The 23,771-nt window shown below is 38.5% G+C and overlaps 2 protein-coding genes across 3 annotated transcripts; both read left to right on the top strand.

The window, feature by feature from the left end:
- The first annotated feature begins 14,159 nt into the window (after positions 1-14,159).
- LOC104105491 (transcription termination factor MTEF18, mitochondrial) lies at positions 14,160-19,681 on the top strand. 2 transcript variants are annotated; one of them, XM_009613807.4, is made up of 4 exons: positions 14,160-16,318; positions 17,703-17,795; positions 18,654-18,734; positions 18,845-19,681. In XM_009613807.4, exon 1 carries the CDS (start codon positions 14,442-14,444, stop codon positions 16,170-16,172), a length of 1,731 nt encoding a protein of 576 aa, XP_009612102.1. In that variant the 5' UTR covers positions 14,160-14,441; the 3' UTR covers positions 16,173-16,318; positions 17,703-17,795; positions 18,654-18,734; positions 18,845-19,681. The 2 variants fall into 2 exon arrangements, 1 of the variants encoding a protein (XP_009612102.1); XR_688393.4 differs by having other exon boundaries at positions 14,170-14,363; positions 18,845-19,274.
- A 765-nt stretch (positions 19,682-20,446) lies between these two features.
- LOC104105492 (uncharacterized) lies at positions 20,447-23,326 on the top strand. Its single transcript, XM_070196754.1, has 3 exons — positions 20,447-22,093; positions 22,172-22,602; positions 22,683-23,326. The coding sequence occupies exons 2-3, from the start codon at positions 22,429-22,431 to the stop codon at positions 23,067-23,069; spliced, it is 561 nt and encodes a 186-aa protein (XP_070052855.1). The 5' UTR covers positions 20,447-22,093; positions 22,172-22,428; the 3' UTR covers positions 23,070-23,326.
- The last annotated feature ends 445 nt before the right edge of the window (positions 23,327-23,771 follow it).

The following is a 23,771-nucleotide window of genomic DNA, read 5'->3' as shown; positions in this document are numbered from 1 at the left end:
TGGAAGTTAGTTAAAAGACGAGAGGTTTTTGACAATGTAGATGGGCAGGTCTCTGGTGTGAGCTATGAGCTAACATCCCATACATAGGAGAACACGAATACAAAAGATAAAACGCATTCAAGGGTGTGGCCTAGTGGTTAATGAAGTAGGTTGAGAACCATGAGGTTCAAATCCCAGCAGAGGAAACAAAAATACTAAGTGATTTTTTCTCTTCTGTTTAACTTTTGATGGATAGAGTTACCCGATACCTGTGCCAGTGAGATGTAACATATATCCCATGAAATTAGTCGAGGTGCGTACAAGCAAAATGTAATAGTAAAGGTGCTTCAAATAGTATCAGCAAAAAATACTGTTTTGAATAGGGGAAAAACAAATTTTAGTCCTTTGACTATGGGACTTGATCCTTTCTGCATAAGTTGGACATTTAATCAATTACTACTTAATCAATTTTTAGTAAACATTCTTATAAACGTTGGCATTTCGTTAATAAGTAAATCTTTTCATAAAATAATTGTAAATAAGTTCAGGTGCATAAGCTAGAAATACTCTATAAAGTTGTGATATCACTCAATGGAGTTATAATGTGCACGTTCTTTACTCTTCTCCACTTAAATGCTCGTGATGAACGCTTTATTCATACGAGCTGCACTTTTACTACTGAACCATGCGAGCTGCGGTTTTACTACTGGACCAAAACCCTGGTGCAAAGGCACACAATCTCTATCAGTTAGATTTTTAATTATTGACTCATCAAAATCGATAAGGTTGCATTCCAAATGAAGGTGGGGACTTTAGTTACTTATCCATGTTGTTAGAGGTACAAAAGCTCCAAATTCCTAAAATTTAATTAATCTATGGTCAATTGATTTTAGGTAATGTTAAGGAATCTCTTGTCCCATATATTGCTTAGGTACACTTTTGACAGTACGCTTAGAAGTCATTTATTTATTAATAATTGGTTTTGGGTATACATTTAGTGGTACACGTTCTAAAGAGTCTAGATATTGAACTAGTTGTTAATTGGCCGGTATCAATAGGTGTATGTTTTATGTACGTTAGTAGGCATGGCAAAACTAACCTAAATCTATTTGACCCGCTCAAATCCTCCCCCCTCCCCCCCCCAACTTTTAATGGTTTCGGCTAGAACAATTTTGAAAATGGATTGTTTTGGGGTAGCCCAAGTTAACCCATAAAAAATTATAAGTGACATTTATTCCAAAATATAAGATAATTTTGTATATACTTATTAAAAGTTGAGAATATTGTAAAGATTTGAGTCAATTTGGACGGGTTGGGTTATAACCTATTGTTTAGCCCATCTTGACCCAGTCATCTTAACCTAAGTGAACTTTAGACATGGTTGGGCAATGGCCCATTTAGTGAGTCAGCATATCTTGACTAGCTCAAATACAACTCAAACAACCCATTTGCCACATCTACTTAGTATTTCTTAGAGTTGTATGTTTTATGTACGTTAGTTATTAGTATCTCACTCAGAAGCGGGCCTAGTTAGAGGATCACCGGCACACATTAAGCTCGAAAACAATTCTGTATATGCATGTATATATAGGCTACATACCTTGAGAAAGGGATATATAGTTAATAGGGCACCCTAATACTCGAAGCTTGGTTGGGACACTAGTTGTATTTGCACCTTAGTTTTGCTCTTTTGTGGATGACCAGGGTTCAAATCCAAGATCCATCAATGCCTTATGTTAATTTTGCTTTTACTTGAACGACTTATTTGTCACGCCCAGAACCTAGGAGCGAGACAAGCACCCGGTGCCTCACCTAACCTGGCGTACCAAATTGCGACTAAGGGACTCTGAACACATAATGTCATACTTTGGCCATGGGGCCACCTTGCAAGATAATTTGCGAAGCAAAATATAAAACTGAATGGAAACTAGCGCTAACTAAACATCAATATAAAGCTAGGCTGAAAAGGCCGTCATAGCTACTATAGCTGACAAACCACCAAATTATACATACCAGGCCTACAAACCCAACATACTGCACTAACCAACAGGATATGTCTACAAGCCTCTACTGATAGATATATTGTGATCGGAACAGGGCCCCGACCTACCCATATTATATATATAAATACATACATAAGATGCACACAAAAACTTAGACCCGATAACTCCGAAGGATGTGGAGCTTACCGATCAGGCTAAACTCTGGAAACACCTACTGAGGAGGTCTACTCGTCTGTCTATCTGAACCTGCATGCATGAAATGCAGCGTCCCCGGAAAAGGGATGTCAGTACGAAATAATGTACCGAGTATATAAGGCAATAACATAACTGAAAATCGAAACTGAACTGATAATATAATAACTGGAAGTAACTGGGAGTCAAAGAAAATCTGGAGATATACTTACCTGCTGATAGTGACTAAACTTCTTCAATATAGTAAGTAAAATAAATGTCCGGACCTATAAGACTCGGTACGTGTAAATGCTCGGCCGTAGTAGGCTCGCTCATAGGCGCTCGGCCATACTAGGCTCTGTATCTCGGCCATCCTGGGCTCGCTCATAGGCGCTCGGCCACAGTAGGCTCGGTATATGTAACTTACCATCTGATCAGAGGTTGCCTAATAGGGGCCTGCCCACCGATTATAGCTCGATGGTGGTGAAAATAGTGTAATACTGTGTATATATATATATATATATATATATATATATATATATATATATATATATATATATATATATATATATATATATATAGACCCTCTGCTCTCTTGACTGAATAAAGACAAAACTAAACTGAATATGAAGTCCCGATATGGAATAATATTGTAACTTATGAGACTAGAATAATGTGAATAAATTCATGAATACGAACTTCTCTTTATGTCTCATTATTAACACATGTAGCTACGAGATCATGCCAAAATGAAGGAAGGGCTTAGCCTTAACATACCTTATCAGAATCTTTCTAATCACCAAGTTGAACTCACCTCTTCGCACCTTAATCTACAAGAATGATAATAATACTATCGTTAAGTTACGAAAGGTACAACTATCGCACAACGAACGACAAACTTATTTTGTATTAAAATGGGCAGCATCTCCCCTATAATCCTTACTTCCTCCAAATTCAAGATAACACCAAAAATACAAGAACAGAACAATAACAACATATATACATCATTTTGTGCTCCGGAGCGGGAGTAGTGGGAGTTTGTGCTCCTCCCCCAGCCTGTGAGATAGCTGGTACCACTGAAAATGTACCATTCTGGGCCACGCCCTACATAAGACTTACCAAATGAACTAAAGCGTCCTGAAGTACTGGAGTGGTTATGAATACCAACTGTCATGACCCGAAATTTCCTCCTTCGGACCGTGATGGCGCCTAATATTTCACTTTCTAGGCAAGCCAATGTTAGAATAATATTAACCAATCTTTAAACAATCTTTAAATTATTAATAATCAAAAAAACAAAAGCGGAAGCAAAGTTTGAAATATAGTGAAATAATCCATAAAAATAACGGTGTCTAAATACCATCCCAGAATTGGTGTTACAAGTGCACAAGCTTCTAAAATAAATACAAATAAAGGTCTGAATAAAATAAAGTTGTCTGTAAAATAAACACACAGCTAAAGTAAAATAAACGGGGACTTCAGAACTGCGGACGCCATGCAGTTATACCTCAAGTCTTCTCTGATAGCTGGAATCCGAGCAAGTCTATGGTACGCCGTTGGGACCAACTCCAAAATCTGCACAAGAAGTGCAGAGTGTAGTATCAGTACAACTGACCCCAAATGTACTGGTAAGTGCTGAGCCTAACCTCGACGAAGTAGTGACGAGGCTAAGGCGGTTCACTTACATTAACTTGTACGCAATATTAATAACAACAACAAATAATATAAATAAATCACGTTACTCATTTATAATAATTGAAGCCAACTCAGCAGTCATAATCCATTATTATTTTAATTAATTCTGTTGCAGCGTGCAACCCGCTCTCACAATATATTCACATTCAAATCTGTTGCAGCGTGCAACCCGCTCTCCAAATATATTCCTTTTAATCAAGTCTGTCATATATTTATTTCAATCAAGTATATATATAGACTTTTAAATAAGTCTGTTGCGGCGTGCAATCCGGTCCCCCAATATTGACTTTTAAATAAGTCTATTGCGGCGTGCAATCTGATCCCCCAATATTGACTTTTAAATAAGTTTATTGCGGTGTGCAATCCGATCCCCCAATATATCCATTTCAATCAATTCTTATAGAAGAAATTTCCCCAATAAATACAACAATTAATATAAAATTATAAGACAACAAACATTTAATAATTATGATTTAATTATGAAACGAACAATGACAAATAGCAAATTACTATGAAAATCAGGGAGAAAATAGGCAGTTAATATTTAATATGCTAAATGTCAAATAACAATTAAAACACATAATTCAAATAGCATGTAACAATTAATGCAGGAATTCAAGAATTAATATATGACAAAGAATAGGAGAGAAATAATTATTATAATAATTAATTTATGATTTAAAACTGAATGGAAACTAGCGCTAACTAAACATCAATATAAAGCTAGGCTGAAAAGGCCGTCATAGCTACTATAGCTGACAAACCACCAAATTATACATACCAGGCCTACAAACCCAACATACTGCACTAACCAACAGGATATGTCTACAAGCCTCTACTGATAGATATATTGTGATCGGAACAGGGCCCCGACCTACCCATATTATATATATAAATACATACATAAGATGCACACAAAAACTTAGACCCGATAACTCCGAAGGATGTGGAGCTTACCGATCAGGCTAAACTCTGGAAACACCTACTGAGGAGGTCTACTCGTCTGTCTATCTGAACCTGCATGCATGAAATGCAGCGTCCCCGGAAAAGGGACGTCAGTACGAAATAATGTACCGAGTATATAAGGCAATAACATAACTGAAAATCGAAACTGAACTGATAATATAATAACTGGAAGTAACTGGGAGTCAAAGAAAATCTGGAGATATACTTACCTGCTGATAGTGACTAAACTCCTTCAATATAGTAAGTAAAATAAATGTTCGGACCTATAAGGCTCGGTACGTGTAAATGCTCGGCCGTAGTAGGCTCGCTCATAGGCGCTCGGCCATACTAGGCTCTGTATCTCGGCCATCCTGGGCTCGCTCATAGGCGCTCGGCCACAGTAGGCTCGGTATATGTAACTTACCATCTGATCAGAGGTTGCCTAATAGGGGCCTGCCCACCGATTATAGCTCGATGGTGGTGAAAATAGTGTAATACTATATATATATATATATATAGACCCTCTGCTCTCTTGACTGAATAAAGACAAAACTAAACTGAATATGAAGTCCCGATATGGAATAATATTGTAACTTATGAGACTAGAATAATGTGAATAAATTCATGAATACGAACTTCTCTTTATGTCTCATTATTAACACATGTAGCTACGAGATCATGCCAAAATGAAGGAAGGGCTTAGCCTTAACATACCTTATCAGAATCTTTCTAATCACCAAGTTGAACTCACCTCTTCGCACCTTAATCTACAAGAATGATAATAATACTATCGTTAAGTTACGAAAGGTACAACTATCGCACAACGAACGACAAACTTATTTTGTATTAAAATGGGCAGCATCTCCCCTATAATCCTTACTTCCTCCAAATTCAAGATAACACCAAAAATACAAGAACAGAACAATAACAACATATATACATCATTTTCCAGCCCTATATACACCATCAAATACTACAAAATAGCCCAACACACCCCAATCTCTTCGTACACAAAACGACCACCGTAGTAGTGTCAAACGACCCGAAAATGTTATGACGAACGACCAGCCAACCACCCTACATTTATATGGTGTTTATAAACCCCCTTCCTCCTCCAAAACTCCACAAAATAGTAGTAAAACACGCAGCCCAACAGCAACACAAAACAGTCCACAAAACAGTCCGCTACAAGTGAATAACTCGAACTCACGGCTTCCGATCACCGTCCCGTGAGTTCTTACAAGTATAGAACGACTTATCATGAATTTACAGAAGAAAAATTGGATGAAAGAGAGTAGTAAACTCACCTTATTTGTTGGATAACTCAGCTCTTATCTTGGTTCTTCAAACTCTAGGTTTTACCTCCAATTAGAACTTGAAAGGGAGAGAAAATCAATTAGGGTTTGTGGGAAATTTTTGGGAGAATTCTTTGCAGAGCTTATGTCTGGTTATTATGATATATTTTAAGTCTAATATATGAAGAAAATAGGCCCTTAAAAGGCCTCTTTGGACGACCTGAAATGGCCCATTTTTTGGGCTTTCATTTAAGCAAGTAGGTGACACACCTACTTGTCACCTAGCAGCTTGCGCAGTATCGTAAAAATGCCCATATCTCTCTACTCCGATGTCGTATTGACAAACGGTTTAATGCATTAGAAAATAGACTCATAGATATTTAATTTGATGGGTGGAACACCCCATAACTCTAAGTATATTGGGAGAAAATTGCAGTTACATTTGACCCAAAGTTTCAGTAAAACTTATGAGTGTAACTTGTGATGACTTTCATCGACTTTTGTTCCACAACTCGCTTGACATTAAAACATAACACACGGATGTCATACGACTAATATAAATCATAACATAATCTCCTTATCATGTTAATCACCCTAGTCTCACCCCAAAGGTACATGTTATAACATTTCCAACTTGTCGACTTTCGACGAAACATTGTTTTATTCAATTGCTTTAGCTTCTGAACTGTCCAACCCTCTTTGTACTTGTTGTTCATGATCTTCAATATTTGTAACCTCAGAGGTAACATGATTAACTTAATTTATATACTTTTAAATATTATCTCATTTTTGGTCCTACATTAGTTTTCTTACGACGTATTTTTACGTACGAAAATATAGGGTGTAACATTATTATCCCAAATTTCTTCACTTTTTTCCCTTATAGTTTCCGCCCTAATCATATTTTTTCTTTTGATTAAACCCCTCAAAAAGTCATTAGACCAGATTTCCTTCTTCTTTCTTTAGTTTCCGTCCCATATCACCAAATTTTTTATTCATCAAACCACTCTCTAAAAAGTGCCAAATTTACTTCTCTCCAAGCCAAGAAGTGAAACTTAGCATAATCATCAAGTTTTAAAAAGAGTTGCCCGTCAAACTTTGTAGCTAGTAATTGGCATGAGTCATGACTATGTTAAGATAGTGGTGCCTCCGACGCCTCCAAATTTTGGGTCCGCCTTTGATCTCACTAGCTAGTTAGTTGTAACTTGTAAGTACACATTCTCGATGAAATTATCATTCATCAATGTCTTCTAAATGAATATACCATTAGGTAAAGTGTCAAGAGGCTAATTTTATTAATAATAAAAATAAATTTATATCTTACAATGTGAAAAAATATGAATTTGCAAGAATAATAAAAAGTAATATCAATTTAGAGCTTATATGCCCTAAATTGATATTAACACATTTTATAAGTTGGACATTTGTTACATAATAATGTTGTTTAAAAGTTTACACACTACACAGGACGATCATTTGAAAAATTTGAATTCTATACAAGTTGAAAAGCCGCATGACATCCAAAAGAAGTGAACTTGAGAAAATCAATAAGCGAGGTAAGAAAAATGCATAATAAATATGTTGATTTCTAAGAAAGAGAGGAGGGGGAAGTAAAGGCTAAAAAACAAAAAACAAAAACAAATAAAGGTTGGACAAGATGAAAAACCAGATATAAGCACTAAGGGGAATGCAGAAACAACATTAGTTCCACGTGAAGGCCCTTATATGAAATGTCATAAAGATTGATAAGTAGCAGAGAGAAGCTAAAGATTATATAAAAATACTAGAAAATATTATTAATACTTTTTGTTTACCCGTAAAATAGTACAATTGAATTTATACATGGTTTTTAGACAAATGAATTAATTTGATCATGAAATAATAAAATAATTGAAGAATTATGCAATACTTAGCCTTAGGATGTAGACGAAACAGCAGAAGCAATAGTTCCAGAACAGGGTTTCAGGGCATAACAACGAAATCAAAAAGTAAGAAGATAAGATGGTATTAAGCTTTGTATAGAATGTAGTATAAGTTTGCTAGAAAATTCTTGTCCTTTACAGTGATAACTAAGCTCACTATTTATAGCTATGTCTAGGGAAGGAGGTCCGAGGATCGTGCCCTTCTTTAATGTCAATTATGAGGGACATTGATGAAGATGTAACGGTGAACATAAATGCCAAATTCCCTGTAACGGGTAATTGCTCTTAATGCCATGGAATATTCTCTATTAAATGCTACCGGGTAATTGCTCTTAATGCCAGTGATAACTGAGCTCACATTTTCATACGAAGTCTTTGGCGTCTTTTTCCATGCGGGGCCAATAATATCCTGTACCCGAGTGGTTGCCGCATATCCCTTTGTGAACCTCTCTCATGACATAGTTAGATTCGGATGCCCCTACACATCGGGTCAGCGGGCCTTGAAACGATTTTTTATATAATTAGCCTCTCTTGAAGAAATATCGGATTGCTTTGGCGTGCAGCGCTTGGGATGCTTTGGGGTCTTCAGGTAGCTTCCCATGTTAGAGATAAGCGATGATTTCATTTCTCCAGTTCTAGACCAAATTAGTCGAGTTTACCTCATAGTAACCATCTGTATCCAGGACTGAGTTCATCAGTTGTACTATCGTCCCGAACTCCGATTCCTTTATTTTCGTTGATGATCCTAGGTTTGCCAATGCATATGCTTCTGTGTTATCTTCCCTTGGGATATGAGTAATTTACCACTCCCGGAATCGCGCCAACAGAGCCTGAACCTTTACCACGTATTGTTGCATGCGCTCATCTTTGGTCTCGAAGATCCTGTAGATTTGATTTACCACCAGCTGCGAGTCACATTTGATTTTGATGACCTCGTAGTCAAGTTCCCGGGCCAATTCGAACCTTGCAATCAAAGCTTCATACTCTACTTCATTATTAGTTAAAGGGACCATTCTGATGGCTTGCCTTAGGGTTTCCTCCTTGATTAAGACTATACCGAGCTCGGACCCTTTTACATTGGAAGGCCCGTCTGTAAATAAGGTTCAAACTCTTGATGTCGATTCTGACACCATTACTGCCTCCCTGGTTGCCAGAGGCAAAAATCCCGGACTGAAATCGGCCACAAAGTAAGCCAAGACTTACGACTTAATTGCAGTCCTTGGTTTATATTCTATGTCGAATTCACTCATTTTGACGGCCCATTTGGCCAATTTATCAAAGAGCTTGGGTTTATGGAGGATGTTCCGCAAAGGAAAAGTAGTCACCACGGCTATCGGGTGGCATTGGAAGTAGGGCCTCAGATTCCGAGCGGCGACTACGAGAGCTAAGGTAGTTTCTCCAAATATGGGTAGCGAGTCTCTGCTCCCGTTAAAATTTTACTAATAAATAAATTGGAGATTGTGTACCTTTGTTCTCTCTGACTAAAACCGCATTTACCGCAACTTCTGAGACCGCGAGATATACTAGCAACATTTCACCTTTTTTTGGTTTTAAAAGCAATGGAAGGCTTGACAAGTACTTTTTTAAATCCCTCAAAGCCTGTTGGCATTCCAGGGTCCATTCGAAATTATTTTTCTTTTTGAGCAATGCGAAGAAACGATGACACTTTTCTGATGACCGGGAAATGAACCTGCTCAAAGCTGCCAATCTCCTCGTAAGCCTTTGGACTTCCTTCACGTTTGATAATTGATCCGGGATGTCTTTTATGGCCTTGATTTTATCGGTGTTTACCTTAATTCCACTTTGTGATACCAGAAAATCCTAGAAACTTACCAGAGCTGACCCCGAACGCGCATTTCTCGGGATTAAGTTTCATATTATACTTCCTAAGGATGTCGAAAGTTTCTTGCAGATGTTTAAGATGATCACCTGCATTTAAAGACATAACAAACATATCGTCTATATAAACTTCCATAGTTTTTCCAATTTGATTTTCAAACATCTTATTCACGAGCCATTGATAAGTGGCTACATCGTTTTTCAACCCGAAGGACATCATATTGTAGTAACATATACCGAAATTCGTTATAAAAGAAGTCTTTTCCCGATCCTCCTGGTTCATCTTAATTTGGTTGTACCCGGAATAAGCATCGAGGAAACTCATTAACTCATGCCCGGCCGTCGCATCAATCATTTGATCGATGTTTGGTAGTGGGAACGGGTCTTTTGGGCATGTCTTGTTAAGATCTTTATAATCTACACACATGCGAAACTTATTGTTCTTCTTAGGAACTACTACTATATTGGCTAGCCAGTCTGGATATCCTACCTCTCGGATTGAACTGATACTAAGTAAGCGGGTTACCTCTTTTTTGACAAATTTATTCCTGGCTTCGGCAATCAGGTGTTTCTTTTGTCTTATTGGAGGTATGTTGGGATCCAAGCTTAACTTGTGTATGACTACCTCTGTCGAGATGCATGTCATATCCTCATGCGACTATGTAAAACAATCGGCGTTAGATTTAAGGAATTTAATAAAGTCGGACCTGAGTTCTGGGTGCAGTCCTGTTCCCAAGAGGAATTTCCTTTCTAGGAATTCTTCGACCAATGCCACTTGCTCTAGCTCTTCCGCTGTGAACTTCGTTGCATCAGTCTCTTCTGGAACTTGGAAATATCTCGGCACCTGATAATATTCCGACGCCTCTGCCCCTGGGCTAACTTCATCTAGTTCGGGAGTAGGTTCCGGTCCCTGTAATTGTTATGCCATGTGTTCCTTTCCTTTGCTACTGGAGACCGAAATTGCATTCATCTCTCTTGCCCTGGTTGATCACCCCTTATCTGCTTAATTTCTTCGGGCGTTGGAAACTTCAGCAATTGATGATATGTTGATGGTACAACTTTCATCTCGTGCAACCATGGCCTTCCCAGAATGATGTTGTATCCCATATTACCATTTACCACTTCGAAAAGAGTTGTTTTATTACTCCTTCAGTGTTCGTGAGTAATAAAATTTCTCCCCGGGTTATCACAATTGCGAGGTTGAATCCGGCGAGGAGCTTTGTGGCCGGAATAATGCTTCCGGTGAGTTTAGCCTGCTCTAATACTCTCCATTGTATGATATTAGCCGAACTTCCTGGATCCACTAAAACACGTTTAATCTTAAAATCTAGCACATTTACAGAAATTACATGTGCGTCGTTGTGTGGTAGCAGCAATCCGTCTGTGTCCTCCTCAGTAAAAGTGATATTGTCTTTTCGAAGCCTTTTGATATGCGTTATTGATACTTTAATCTTCTTTGTTGCTGAAAAGGTGACCCGTTTAATCTCGTTCCCTCCGAAGATCATGTTGATTGTTTGATGCAGGGGATCTTTTCCTACTTTTGAGGGTTCCGCGTTGTCCCGGTTATGACCATAATTGTTCTTAGCTCGGTCACTCAAGAATTCTCTAAGGTGACCATTCTTCAATAATGTTGCCACTTCTTCCCGGAGATGTTGACAGTACCCTATCCAGTGGCCATTTGTCCCGTGGTATTCACACCATAAGTTGGGATCCCTCTAGCTGGGATCAGATATCATCTGTTTCTGGAACCGTGCTTCTTTGATATTTCTCATGGCCGACACTAACTCCACTATACTGACGTTGAAGTTTTATTCCAATAACTTGGGGTAAGAAGGATCTCGTGACCCTGATGCTTCTTTATCCTACAGTGATCGATTATTCTGACCATGATCAGTCCTCCTGTCAACGGAGAACCTGTCCGCTGTCCGAAAACCTCTATTGCGGCCTTCGGTCCGTTCGTAAGGCAAAAATCGCCCCCTCGAAGTTCGTATGTCCGCGTCATAATCATCCTTTAATTTTTCTCTATTCTTTTCTCATCCTTTGGTCGACGATGGAAAACCAACCTGATCATCTTTGATCCTTATTTTGATTTGTACCTGTTGTGGACATCCGCCCTGGACATTGCTTGAGACTCGAGTAGGCTTTCCTTCAATTTTCCGGGAAGCGTCTGAACTCCTCAGATTCAATCCCTTGGTGAATGCTTCAGCCGCCCATTCATCCGGGACAGCCGGGGGCAACATTCTCTCCTTCTAGAATGGTAACGAACTCTCGTAGTAGCTCGGACTCTCCTTGCACAATCCTGAATATGTCGGCCTTACGGGCCTGTACTTTTCAGCCCCGACATGAGCCTTGATGAAAGAATCTACGAGCATTTCAAAGTAGTCTATGGAATGCTCGGGTAACAACGAATACCATGTCAAGGCTCCCCTTGTGAGGGTTTCTCCAAATTTCTTTAGCAACACAAATTCAATTTCGTGAGGAGCTAAATCATTTCCCTTTACCGTCGTTGTGTATATGGTAATATGCTCATGGGGGTCTGAAATTCAATTATACTTTGGCAGTTCAGACATTTTGAACCGCTTAGGGATTAACTCTGGGCCTCACTTTGCTTGTATGGCAATTGAGTATACTTTTTCGAGTCCAGACCTTTCAGCACTGGTGCTGTGCCCGGGATCTGGTCTATGCGGGCGTTCACTTTCCTCACAAACCGTAAAAGTTCATTCTTGAAAGGATCATTCTCGTTATTGAGGCCGGATTCGCTCCCCCTGCCCCATCGGAGCCAATTTCACCCCTGGGAGTGTTGTTGTCGACCCTCTACATTGTTTGATTCGCGGGAGCCCCGGAAGGAATCAGATCTTGTCTGTTTGCATTATTTGAAGCTTCCGACAACGCCTGCTTCAACTCCGTCATAACCTTATCCTGTCGCGTGAGGTGACCTAGAATGATTGCCTGTTGCTCTTGCAAGACCCTTACCGCGTCAACAACATGTTCCTCATAAACATCATGGGGAGTTGTCTCCCGAACATGTCGAGGATATTGCCTGTCATGCACCGGTGTGGCGCTATTCCCCTCATTGTGGGTGTCACCGATTGAGTCCTCGAAATGAAGCTAATCCCCTCGAATCTCGGGGCTGTGCATGTTGTTATTAGTGTTATCTGTCATTTCTTATGATTTTTTCTAAGACAAAATAATCAAAACACGTTAGTAAAAAAGGTAAGGATTAATTTAATTACACGGCTGTCTAAGCCCCACGGTGGGCGCTAAACTGTTTACCCGTAAAACGGTACAGTTGAATTTATACGTGGTTTCTAGACAAATAAATTAATTTGATCCTGAAATAATAAAATAATTGAAGAATTATGCAATACTTAGCCTTAGGATATAGACGAAACAACAGAAGCAACAGTTCCGGGAGCAGGGTTTTCGGGCACAACAACAACGAAATCAAAAAGTAAGAAGATAAGATGGTATTAAGCTTTGTATAGAATGTAGCGTAAGTTTTCCAGAAAATTCTTTTCCTTTACAATGATAACTGAGCTCGCTATTTATAGTTATGTCTAATGAAAGAGGTCCTAGGATCGTACCCTACTTCAATGTCAATTATGAGGTATATTGATGAAGATATAACGGTGAACATAAATGCCAAATTCTCTGTAACGGGTAATTGCTCTTAATGCCATGGAATATTCTCTATTAAATGCTAGCGAGCGAAGAGCATTTATCACATCTTTATTATTTCTGGTGACAAACGAAACAATTAACTTCGGTCTTTGGTCATCCCCGTCTTGGGTTCCATGTGTCCCTTTTTTGGATGACCACGTGTCATACCATATTTTACCCTATATAACTTTACTAGTAGTTGATTTATTAATTGTATGTAATGTCAATTATCAACGATTTTGATGAATTATTTGCGAGAAAAAAAAGTGTTTTTGGCGCTTGGCCAAACAGGCTATAAACCACCCTTCAAGAGATTTAGCTAGCGTTTGGCCATAGATTCCCAAATTTGTTTTGGGTGAAGTTTGGCTTGAAGATGAAAATGTGTTTGGACATACGTTTTTAAAACATATTTTCCAAATTTATTTTGGAAAAACATGTGTATTATTAGGGATTTGGCCCAAAACCAGCTGTTTATATAAATAGCTGGTTTTGGGATTTGGGATTTTGCCAAAATATAGGCAAAATCTATGGCCAAACATGTGTTTGCCAAATAAAACCCAAGTTTATTTTGGCAAAATCTATGGCCAAATGGGTCCTTAGTTTTTGCAAGTTGACGAAAATGACCCGAATTTCTTTTAAAACTACCACATTACCTACCGGTCCTAAAACCCTTTTCGATTTTGGCAGAGAAAAAACCACTTCCTGAAGTTCTGCTTTGACAACTCTCAAGTTTTCAACCTTGAGCTCCTGGAATGGCTTTCACCTTGCTATAGAATCAGCATACGTCATTGTTGTCAAAGCTCAAAACCCCTTTTCCCCTCAGAGTCCAAAGCCAACATCCCACAAGTCTCAAGGTAAGGCATTTCTTGAATAAGCATATTTCTTGTTCTGTGTCCATTGCTTTACTGCATAAAGCCCAGATACCATTAGCCATGAACCAACTACAGAAACTGAGAACTCCATTAATTCTCAAATGGGTTTCTTTTAATTTTGTTTTTAACCATTCTAAATCTTCAAAATCGATTCTTTGGGCAAGTGGGTCGTTCCACATTGCTGAAAAGGTTAGGTTTTATGCAACAAAAAAGTCTGCTAAATCTAAATTAGAAGAAGAATGTCATATACCTCGTGCAGTGAGGAAAGAAGCACAAGCTGCTTTGTTAGAGTACTTGCATTCTACTAGAAGTTTGCAGTTTATGGATGCTGAACACATGAGTAAAAACTCACCCTTTTTCCTTTCCAAGTTGTTAGAAAGAGTGGATAGTGATACTGATATTCGTCATTCTTTAACTCGATTCTTGCGATACCATCCAATCAATGAATTTGAACCATTCTTTGAGAGCATTGGTCTGAGACCTTCGCAGTACTTGGCATTCCTTCCCAGAGATTTGATGTTCTTGAATGATGACCAGAGGTTGCTGGATAGCTATCACGTCTTGTGTAATTATGGTATTTCGCGAAATAAGATAGGAAGGATTTTTTCTGAAGCTCCAGAAGTTTTTAGATATGATCCTCGAGCTCTGGACTCGAAACTTCGTTCTTTTCATGGGGTTGGGCTAGATCAGTCTGCTGTAGTTAAGCTTGTTAGTGCAAGTCCTCATCTTTTGATTGGGAGTGTACACAATGAATTTTTTGAAGTTGTTGAGAAATTGAAGGGAGCGGGAGTTGAATACAGTTGGATTGAGGAGCAGTTGAATGGAAATTTTTTCAATTGGAGCCAGTTAATCGAGCTCATGTGTTTCTTGAACAGGTTGGGGTTAGATGATGAAGAATTAGGAAAACTAATTATTCAAATTCCTGATCTCCTGTTTGATTGTTCCGGACGTACTACATTTTCGCTAATTGGATTCTTGTTGAAATTTGGTTTTCAGAAGCCTGAATTACTTGATGTATTTCTACACTTCCCACAAATTCCAGTAACGAAATTTGTATTCAATATGCGGCAATGCTACCAGTTCTTGATTGAAATCGAGATGCCTGTGCTAGAGATAGGAAGTATTGTTCATTCTCACCCTACATTGCTAGGGTCGTGTGTTTTGAAGAAAGCTACCAGCCTGTTGACATTCCTGAATACCGGGAAGAAGCGGCTTTGTAGTGTAATCAAGGAGAATCCAGAATTTTTGAGGAGTTTGGTTCGTGGAGCCAAAGTTGAACGATTACCAATAGTTGATGAGGAACTAAGATCCAAAATGATGAAAACTAAGTTCCTTTTGGATTTGGGTTTTGCTGAGAACTCGAGCGAGATGGAGAAAGCTCTCAAAGTATTTCGAGGAAAAGGGGTGGAGCTCCAAGAGAGGTTTGATTGTTTGGTAAATGCTGGTTTGGATACAAAGCATGTTGCGGCAGTGCTGAAAATATATCCGCAAATACTCAACCAAAGGAAAGAGGTACTTGAGGCAAAGATTGATTTCCTTGTGAATAAATTGGGTTATCCGCTGTCTACTTTAGTTTCGTTTCCATCTTACCTCAACTACACAATTCCAAGAATCAGACTTAGGCTTTCAATGTATAATTGGCTCAGAGATGAAGGAATAGTGGATGCAAAGTTGGCTTTGAGCACGATCATAGCTTCCTCAGAGAAATTATTCATGAAGGCATATGTAAACCCTCATCCTAAAGGCCTTCAAGTTTGGCAAGATCTGAAAAAAGAGATATATCGTGATTAAGTGATAATATCTTGAGTCGTTCTATCTGGCTACATTGGCAAGGGAAAGGTTGAAGCTTGAAGTCTATTTAAAGTAGCAGTCTACTGCTTAAGTTAAGATGAGTACCATTTCTAAATGTGTTTAAACGAAAAGGAGCAGGCAGCCAGGTAATCGCTATTCTCATTGTATCGTACTTGGAAGGGGAGCCTTGGCGTAACTGATAAAGTTACTGCCATGTGACCAGGAGGTCACGGGTTCGAGCCGTGGAAATAGCCTTTTGCAGAAATGTAGGGTAAGGTTGCGTACAATAAACCCTTGTGGTCCGGCCCTTCCCCGGACCCCGCGTATAGCGGGAGCTTAGTGCACCGAGCTGCCTTTTTTTATTGTATCATACTTGGATGTTCCTGTTACTGATCCACCATTCGACTAGATTAAGGCTTGTAAAGAATGTCCTTGTTTGCGTGTGATGTTCACTATTCTTGATTTCACCTTTTCTGTCTTTTGACAATATCTTCTAACTGCTTTTACTTGCTATTGCCGATTGGTGTACTAGTAATGTTTTAAAATACTTAGTTTTGTTATGGATTGTCTTCTTTGTGAACTGTTTTACTCCTTAGCATTGACATCTCACTGTAAAGTAAACAAAGGACCATCGTACTTGTACTAGGACTAAATAGTAAGTACAGATTGTAGGAGAATAATGTTTTTCTTTTGCCAAGTGGAAGACTAAATTCCAGGATTTTAGGCTCATTTTGGCGCTTAGCATTCCCGGAAAACTCCCTACTTGCGATGAATATCATGTTCAAGGTCCTCTATTGTGCATTTTTGGAGATTGACTTTTCAGAAAATATTAAGTCATCATAGATGATAAAGAATGTAATTTGCCACTTTATAAATGTAAATAAGTTTGTAAGTCTTCTTTCTTTCTGTTTTTTAAGTCAACCCCATAATTGATGAATCTGCTAACTAGATAACTGTACAATTGACCAGAACTCGAGAGAATCGTTATCATTTTGAGTACAACCAAACACTGGGCTGGAAAGATACATCTACCAAAACTTTAGAATGCTTGGATATTTATGAAGATAGTATATAGCAAAAGATCAAAACACAGTAAAAAGTCAGAATGATAAGAACAATTTAGGAAACCATAAAGGAGATCTACATAGTATTTATCCAAAAAAAAGGGGGAGACATTGTAGATAGCAATAGAATTTAGATCAGGGTGGCTGGAGTATGCTGCGGACATGAATGTACCGCTTCTCCTTGTTCTCTCTGAATGTACCTCTTCTTCTCCCTGTTCTCTCTCTCTCTCTCTCTCTCTCTCTCTCTCTCTCTCTCTCTCTTGTTATGCCTTTTCTTCTTCATTGAGTTTCCGTTCTGTTTCTGTATATGGTGAAGCTACCAATATGCTCTTTAATCTCGCACGGTTTTCATTTCATTCTCTTGCCACTGTTTTATTCTCTTTTCTGCCCATAAATGGTTCCCTTGTTGTATCATTCTTGTACCTGTCCATTCCATTTTTGTATTTTGACAGTAAATATCATGCAGGTACATTTTAGATCAAGGTATTAAGCTATATGACATGCAATGCAAAGCCCCGCAGCCTATTCATGCTGTGCACATTGATCAATTCAGGAAGAGGTGAGGATAAATACAAATAAAGAAAACGAACAGATCCCCAGCTTAGACTACTTTAATCTATAAAAGGCTTTCTTTTTCATTTATATATTCTTTTGTTTTCAAAGATAAAACCAAAACCTTCATCCATGACATGCCAATCCAATCTATAGCTGATCCCCGGCAACAGGAACATTACCTGCTATATTTTCATGGATTAGATATTTTCATGTCTGAATGCTGCTTTCAATCAGCAAGCAAAAATTGCATTCAGAAACATAAAAAATGCATTCTGTTTTTGCTAGCTTCTTTTTACAGTCACATTGATGGTGTTTTATTCTTCTGCATAATTCATATACGTGTACTAATTAAAGGCAAAAAAGGAAAAAAAGACTTTGTGCCATCACTCATATCTGCTGGGCGAAGTGTGAACAAAAAGTTTCATTCAGTCAGTGTAACTCTATCATTAGAGTCAACCTCATCAATTAGTTCTATTGAAGCATATAGGAGAGCAACTTCAATGACTTCTAGGTTGCATTAGTTTATCACAATTTCTTTTATAAACGAGAAAGTTCCATGTTTTTATCATTACACATTTTCTTCTGGGGCCTCCAGTTAGTTGCATGGAATTTGCATTGTTCTGTTGTTTGGTCATTGTTTATACAGGGGTAATCAGCTGTACTCTTTACTTAATATCATATAGTGTTAGTATGTTTATATTCATGAAAGAGTGGAAAACACAAGCCTGTCTATTCATGTTAAAATACAAGTCTTCCATCAATTTCCTAAAATTTAAATTCTATGGTTACCTTAATTTTTCCTTGGTTTCTTTTAATTAGTAATGGATCAATTAGACTGATGACATTGATTCATTGCATGCAGCTGTTAAGAAATTCGCAATCTTTGTGGTTTGATTGCAATAATGGAAAGAAGGAAGAAAAGAAAAGAAAACGGAACCAGGAGGTGAAGTTACGTTGTTCTGATATAGTTTAAATTTTTTATGGATAGATAGATTCAGTATTCGTGCTAGCCTTACTGATTTGCCTTTGTACATTCCTGCAATGTCTTAACAGTTCTAAAAGCAGCGCAGAATCACTTTAACAAGTAAACAGCACGACAAGAAATCTTTAAGGTCTTATGGAATCACAAGATTCTGCACAATTGTCTATTGAACTTCAAGAAAACGAGCAAGCTCAGTAAGGCTGAATGAGCTTTCCTATGCATTCCAGCTATGAATTTGTTAGGGTCAATGCTCTCAAGTATCTCAGCAAAAACTCAGTTTTGTTCTGCTATATGTAAACTAGGTTTTTCTGGTTTCTTTTGCCAACTTATACAACCATAGAAAATCTACTTTTAAAATTTATTTATAGAGTAGTGATTCTCGTGTATGAGAACCACCATTCATGCAATATTCTCCTCACTAAAAAGAGCGATTGAGAATTCTTATTCCTCATTCACTTTCAGTGCTCAACATTCCTGGTATGAATGTGCCAATGTGAAATACACTGACAAGTACAAGGAGGGATTGTTTCCTCAAAATGCAGGTTTCAGCTTCCCCTGCATTAATGATAGTTTCAATTTTATTGATGCAAACCTTTTTGAATGTATTTGGTACGATAGAAGTCATTTTTCTAAAATGTTTTCCGGTGTTTAGTTGGAGAGTGAAAAATATTTTCAAACCGGATAGTGTTTGAGTACTAAAGGTTGATAATAATGTCCTAAGAACCAGCGTATTTGCTGAGATGCTTGAGAGCATTGACCCTAACAAATGAGGGATAAGTGATTGCTCTGTTCTTACTGTGGTAACTGGTAATCAATGTATGAGGTGATAGAAATTTGGTAAAATTGGACAAACTATTAAAAAACGGCAGTGTTCTTTCGATCACGTGTGCCTTATATCCTTATCTTCATATTGACCTCTGAGATATTAGTAGCCTCTACTTTTCTGCACAGCAATACAATGTTCTTTAAAGAGATACAGACTTTTAATTCATTGGCATTTAGGGAGTCCGGAACAAAGTATTATTTTTTTGGACTCAAAGCGCAAAAATAGTTGAAAAACAAATTTGTAATCATTTTATGTATAACACATGATTTACATGCGCTATACCTGATTTTCAAAAGGCGGTCAAAGTAAATGTATAGCACATATATTAGATGCGCTATACCTAAAGTTGAAAAGACAGATAGGTATAGCGCAACAAATATATGCGCTATACTTGTATTAAAAAATGGCCAGCCTTCTTCTTCGGGACAAAAGCCCAAAAACGCCCCCTCCCCCCTCCCCCCCCCCCCACACACACACACACCATTTTTAAAGCATAAAGCTCTATTGGATCCCACCCATCCCCCAAAAATAGTGTCCCGTCATTAATTTAGCGAGCTAACATCCGATCCAAGGCGTTATCGTGTAGTGCAGCTCTTTTATTGCCTGTTTCGGTGGTCAAATCTTTATTCTTTCTCAATTCAAAAACCTCTAAAAAGAGGTATTCCGAATCACTTTTATAGTATAACTCATGTATATAACTGACTAATTAATTATTTTTACCGTGTTGTATGCTTTTTGTGATCGCTTTTTGATATATTTTTTTTTTGTTTTTTATCCGGATTTGTTTATTTATGTGCAAAAAATTATGAAAAATTGTATATTTGTTTTTGTTGAATACTTAGTGTTATATGTGACTTTAGTATTGTACATATAATAATATGTGACTTTATTGTTGTTTAGTACCCTTTTGTGTTATGTTGTGCCTTTTATTGTTATGTAGTGTCGTTTAGGCTAGTAGAACTGATAATAAATTTTAATTTATGTTAGTTGATATTGTTTAAGGCCATTTAGAGTAGTGTGACTTTAGTGCTCGTTAGGATTCTTTAGTGTACAATAAAGACTATGCGCCCTCATTAACTAACCCGGTTAGAGTACTCAATTATTGATCAAATGTTAATCAATTATTAAGTATTTATTAAATGTATTATTAGATATCAATCAAATATTAGATATGAATCATAAAATAATTAGTTGATAGTACAAAAGAGACGCTGCCGGATTTATATGTAAAATATAAAAGTTAACAAACAAATCGTTACCAATGAAATAAATTAAATATTATTTAGTATTTTTTATATGAATAATTATTAAAAATATCGTCATTAGTTAAGAAACCAAAAATATCTGGAAAAAAAAAAGATGATTGTTCAAACATAACCCTGCCGAATTTTAGTCAAAAAATCGAAGAAACTAACATATAAATATTTATTTTATTTATCACCCCAAGTAATAATATAGAAAATTTATCGATTAAATATTAATATAAAAAAATATCGCAATATATTTAAAGATGTTAAACGATTAAAGAGAAAAATACTTTAATCAATATTATTCAATTTATAGTCATCGTCATGGATCCTCCCCCTGTGCATCCTGGACCTACTGTTCGACATCTACTGTTTGCTCCAGGGTGGTCATAGGTCTTCACACATATTGGATGGACAATTGTTGTCCCAGACCTTCCACCCCAGACGTATAGACGATCTTTGGGAGTTTCTACCTATTAGCGAGGCTACCATCACGCTAGAGGACGTGTCGGTTCTATTTGGGTTGCCCGTTGAGGGTATGGTTGTCAGCTACCCGCAGGTTCTTAGGGATTTATACAAGAGGGGACTATCTACATATGTTGTATAGGACTATCTACATATGTTGCAGAGGACTATCTACATATGTTGCAGAGGCTCACCGATTTTCAACGTATGGAGCTGGCTGCTATGAGTGGTGCCAGTCGATTGTAGCTGTCGCCCGTTAGGCAGCATCTGGTGGCGCTGCATGCGGAGATTATTGATGACTCACCGGCATAGGCTATCGAGCGACAACCGGGGCTGTTGCTGATGATGATGTTTAGTGGTATTCTGTTCCCGAACACTTCGGGAAACCTCGTTAGCTTGCGATTTGTGCATCATCTGGAGCGGCTAGATGAATTACCTACTTACAGCTGGGGTGGAGCTGTTCTAGCCTACCTTTATAGGCAGCTGTGTCGGTCGTCTATGGGCACTGTGAGAGACGTCGTCGATTTTATTCCGCTGCTGCAGGTGATAACATTATCAATTCTTTTCATGATTATAATAGAGATAATACAAAATGACTTAAATTTTACGTCCACAATCAATATTAGGTTTGGGCCTAGGAGCGGTTCATTTAGATGCACCACCTCCACCATTTCTACCACTCGATAGGAGGTGGGTAGATAGGCGAGGTCGCCCGTGAGGTCGAGGCTCGACATCATGTCCCTTATTACAGGGATCTGTTGGATTTACTTGAAGAAGCTAAGGTAAATATATGACTAAGTTTGTTTGATAATACTTGATCTGTCTTGCGTTTACTCATGATTCTTGTGTTTAATAAATAGTTCATATTGAGGCCATACAACGACGAGCTCATCGCTGGATTGCCATATTATTGCTCCCACCGTCGAGCTATGTGGATGTCTTCAGTCCCACTTATATGTCTCGATATAGTCAAGTAGCATGCCACCGAGCGAGTCCTTCGACAGTTTGGTCGACGCCACCTTATACCTATTCCGTCCAGTTGACGTTCCACACATTACGAGCAGGATGATCGCACCATGGTCTACTAGACATACTTGGCCTAGCTAGAGGCCCAGATATGGATTGGCATCAAAGATATGGCTTAATTCCGCCATACCCTCCACATAAGCGTGTTGACGGGGAGCATGAGTACATGGTTTGGTATCGCCGTGTTACTTGCCTTCTGATCGGGAATCTTGTTCATCGCAATGGTGGTCTGTACGTTCCATACGTCGGGAGGCATGAGGCACTGGTATGTTATTTGATATAGTTACTTATCATGTTACATTACTTTACCATCCTTCCTTAATTAATATGTTATATCCTATGCAGGTTATTGGCTTACACCGTTTCTACCAGTTGGTACTGGAGATGCTACAGCTTGTAGGCGACGGAGCGGCAGTTGTGCACGGGTTTGGTCGTCGGGTTGCTGATCTTGCTGCTTACACATTGAGAGCTGCCCGAGAGGATACACGGTTAGGTTACGAGGCTGCGTATGTGCCACATGAGGAGTACCATCATGGGCCACACATGGCCCTAGCACGTGGTAGGCGTGGCCTGAGAGGAAGGGGTAGCCCACGTGGTCGTGGTGGTCAGCGAGGACGGGGTCCCCAGCAAAAGGGAATTGATGCACCCATGGAGGATATTGGAGATGATCAGTCGGGTGACTACCCTGAGCCACACGATGCTCGTCATGATATGCCATCATTCAGCCTTTAGTTATCACTAGGGACTTCACAATTGACCCCGTCAACTCCAGTTTTGATCGCGGGCACCGTCATTACGGAGTATGATTGGGATCAGTATTTTCCTGGTCGTCCAGAGCCATCAAGGGTTGCAGAGTTATGGCTCTTCATCGAGGGCTACTGAGGATCTTTCAGGAACATATAGGGAGACATCACATCAGGTCGAGACGTCACATCCTTCATCTACTACAGTGCACCTCGGAGTTCCCACAAAGCATTGTGTACCTACTCAGGCGTAAGTTTGTTTTTATTACTATTACTTCAATTTGTTTTTGCCTTATAGATTAGTCAGTAATATCTAAATTGTTTATATTTTATTAATGATTTGGTCATCACCCATCACAAAGGCCACATTGTGCGATACTCGCTTGCCGGAGACGGATAATCTTATTCAGGAGCCCGCTGAGACTGTGGTTTGACCATTAAATTGTTTTGCTAACACGTACGTTAGTATTCTATATTTCATATACTAAAATATATTATTATTTTGTAGGTTACTGATGGCCCAACGACCGCTTCTACTGAGCCTGCTAGCCTTCCTGATGATCATGCTGCATCGCATCATCAGAAAAAGAGGCGATACGATGAGGATGATCCCGATAGCGTAGTCGGGTGGGATGGTATGCGCCTCAGGCCAGCCAATTCTTTAAAGCATATAGGCTATGAGATACATTGA

This window comes from Nicotiana tomentosiformis, chromosome 3, assembly GCF_000390325.3.
Source record: "Nicotiana tomentosiformis chromosome 3, ASM39032v3, whole genome shotgun sequence".
Taxonomy (NCBI): Eukaryota; Viridiplantae; Streptophyta; class Magnoliopsida; order Solanales; family Solanaceae; genus Nicotiana; species Nicotiana tomentosiformis.
This window is presented reverse-complemented; position numbering and strand designations above follow the sequence as displayed.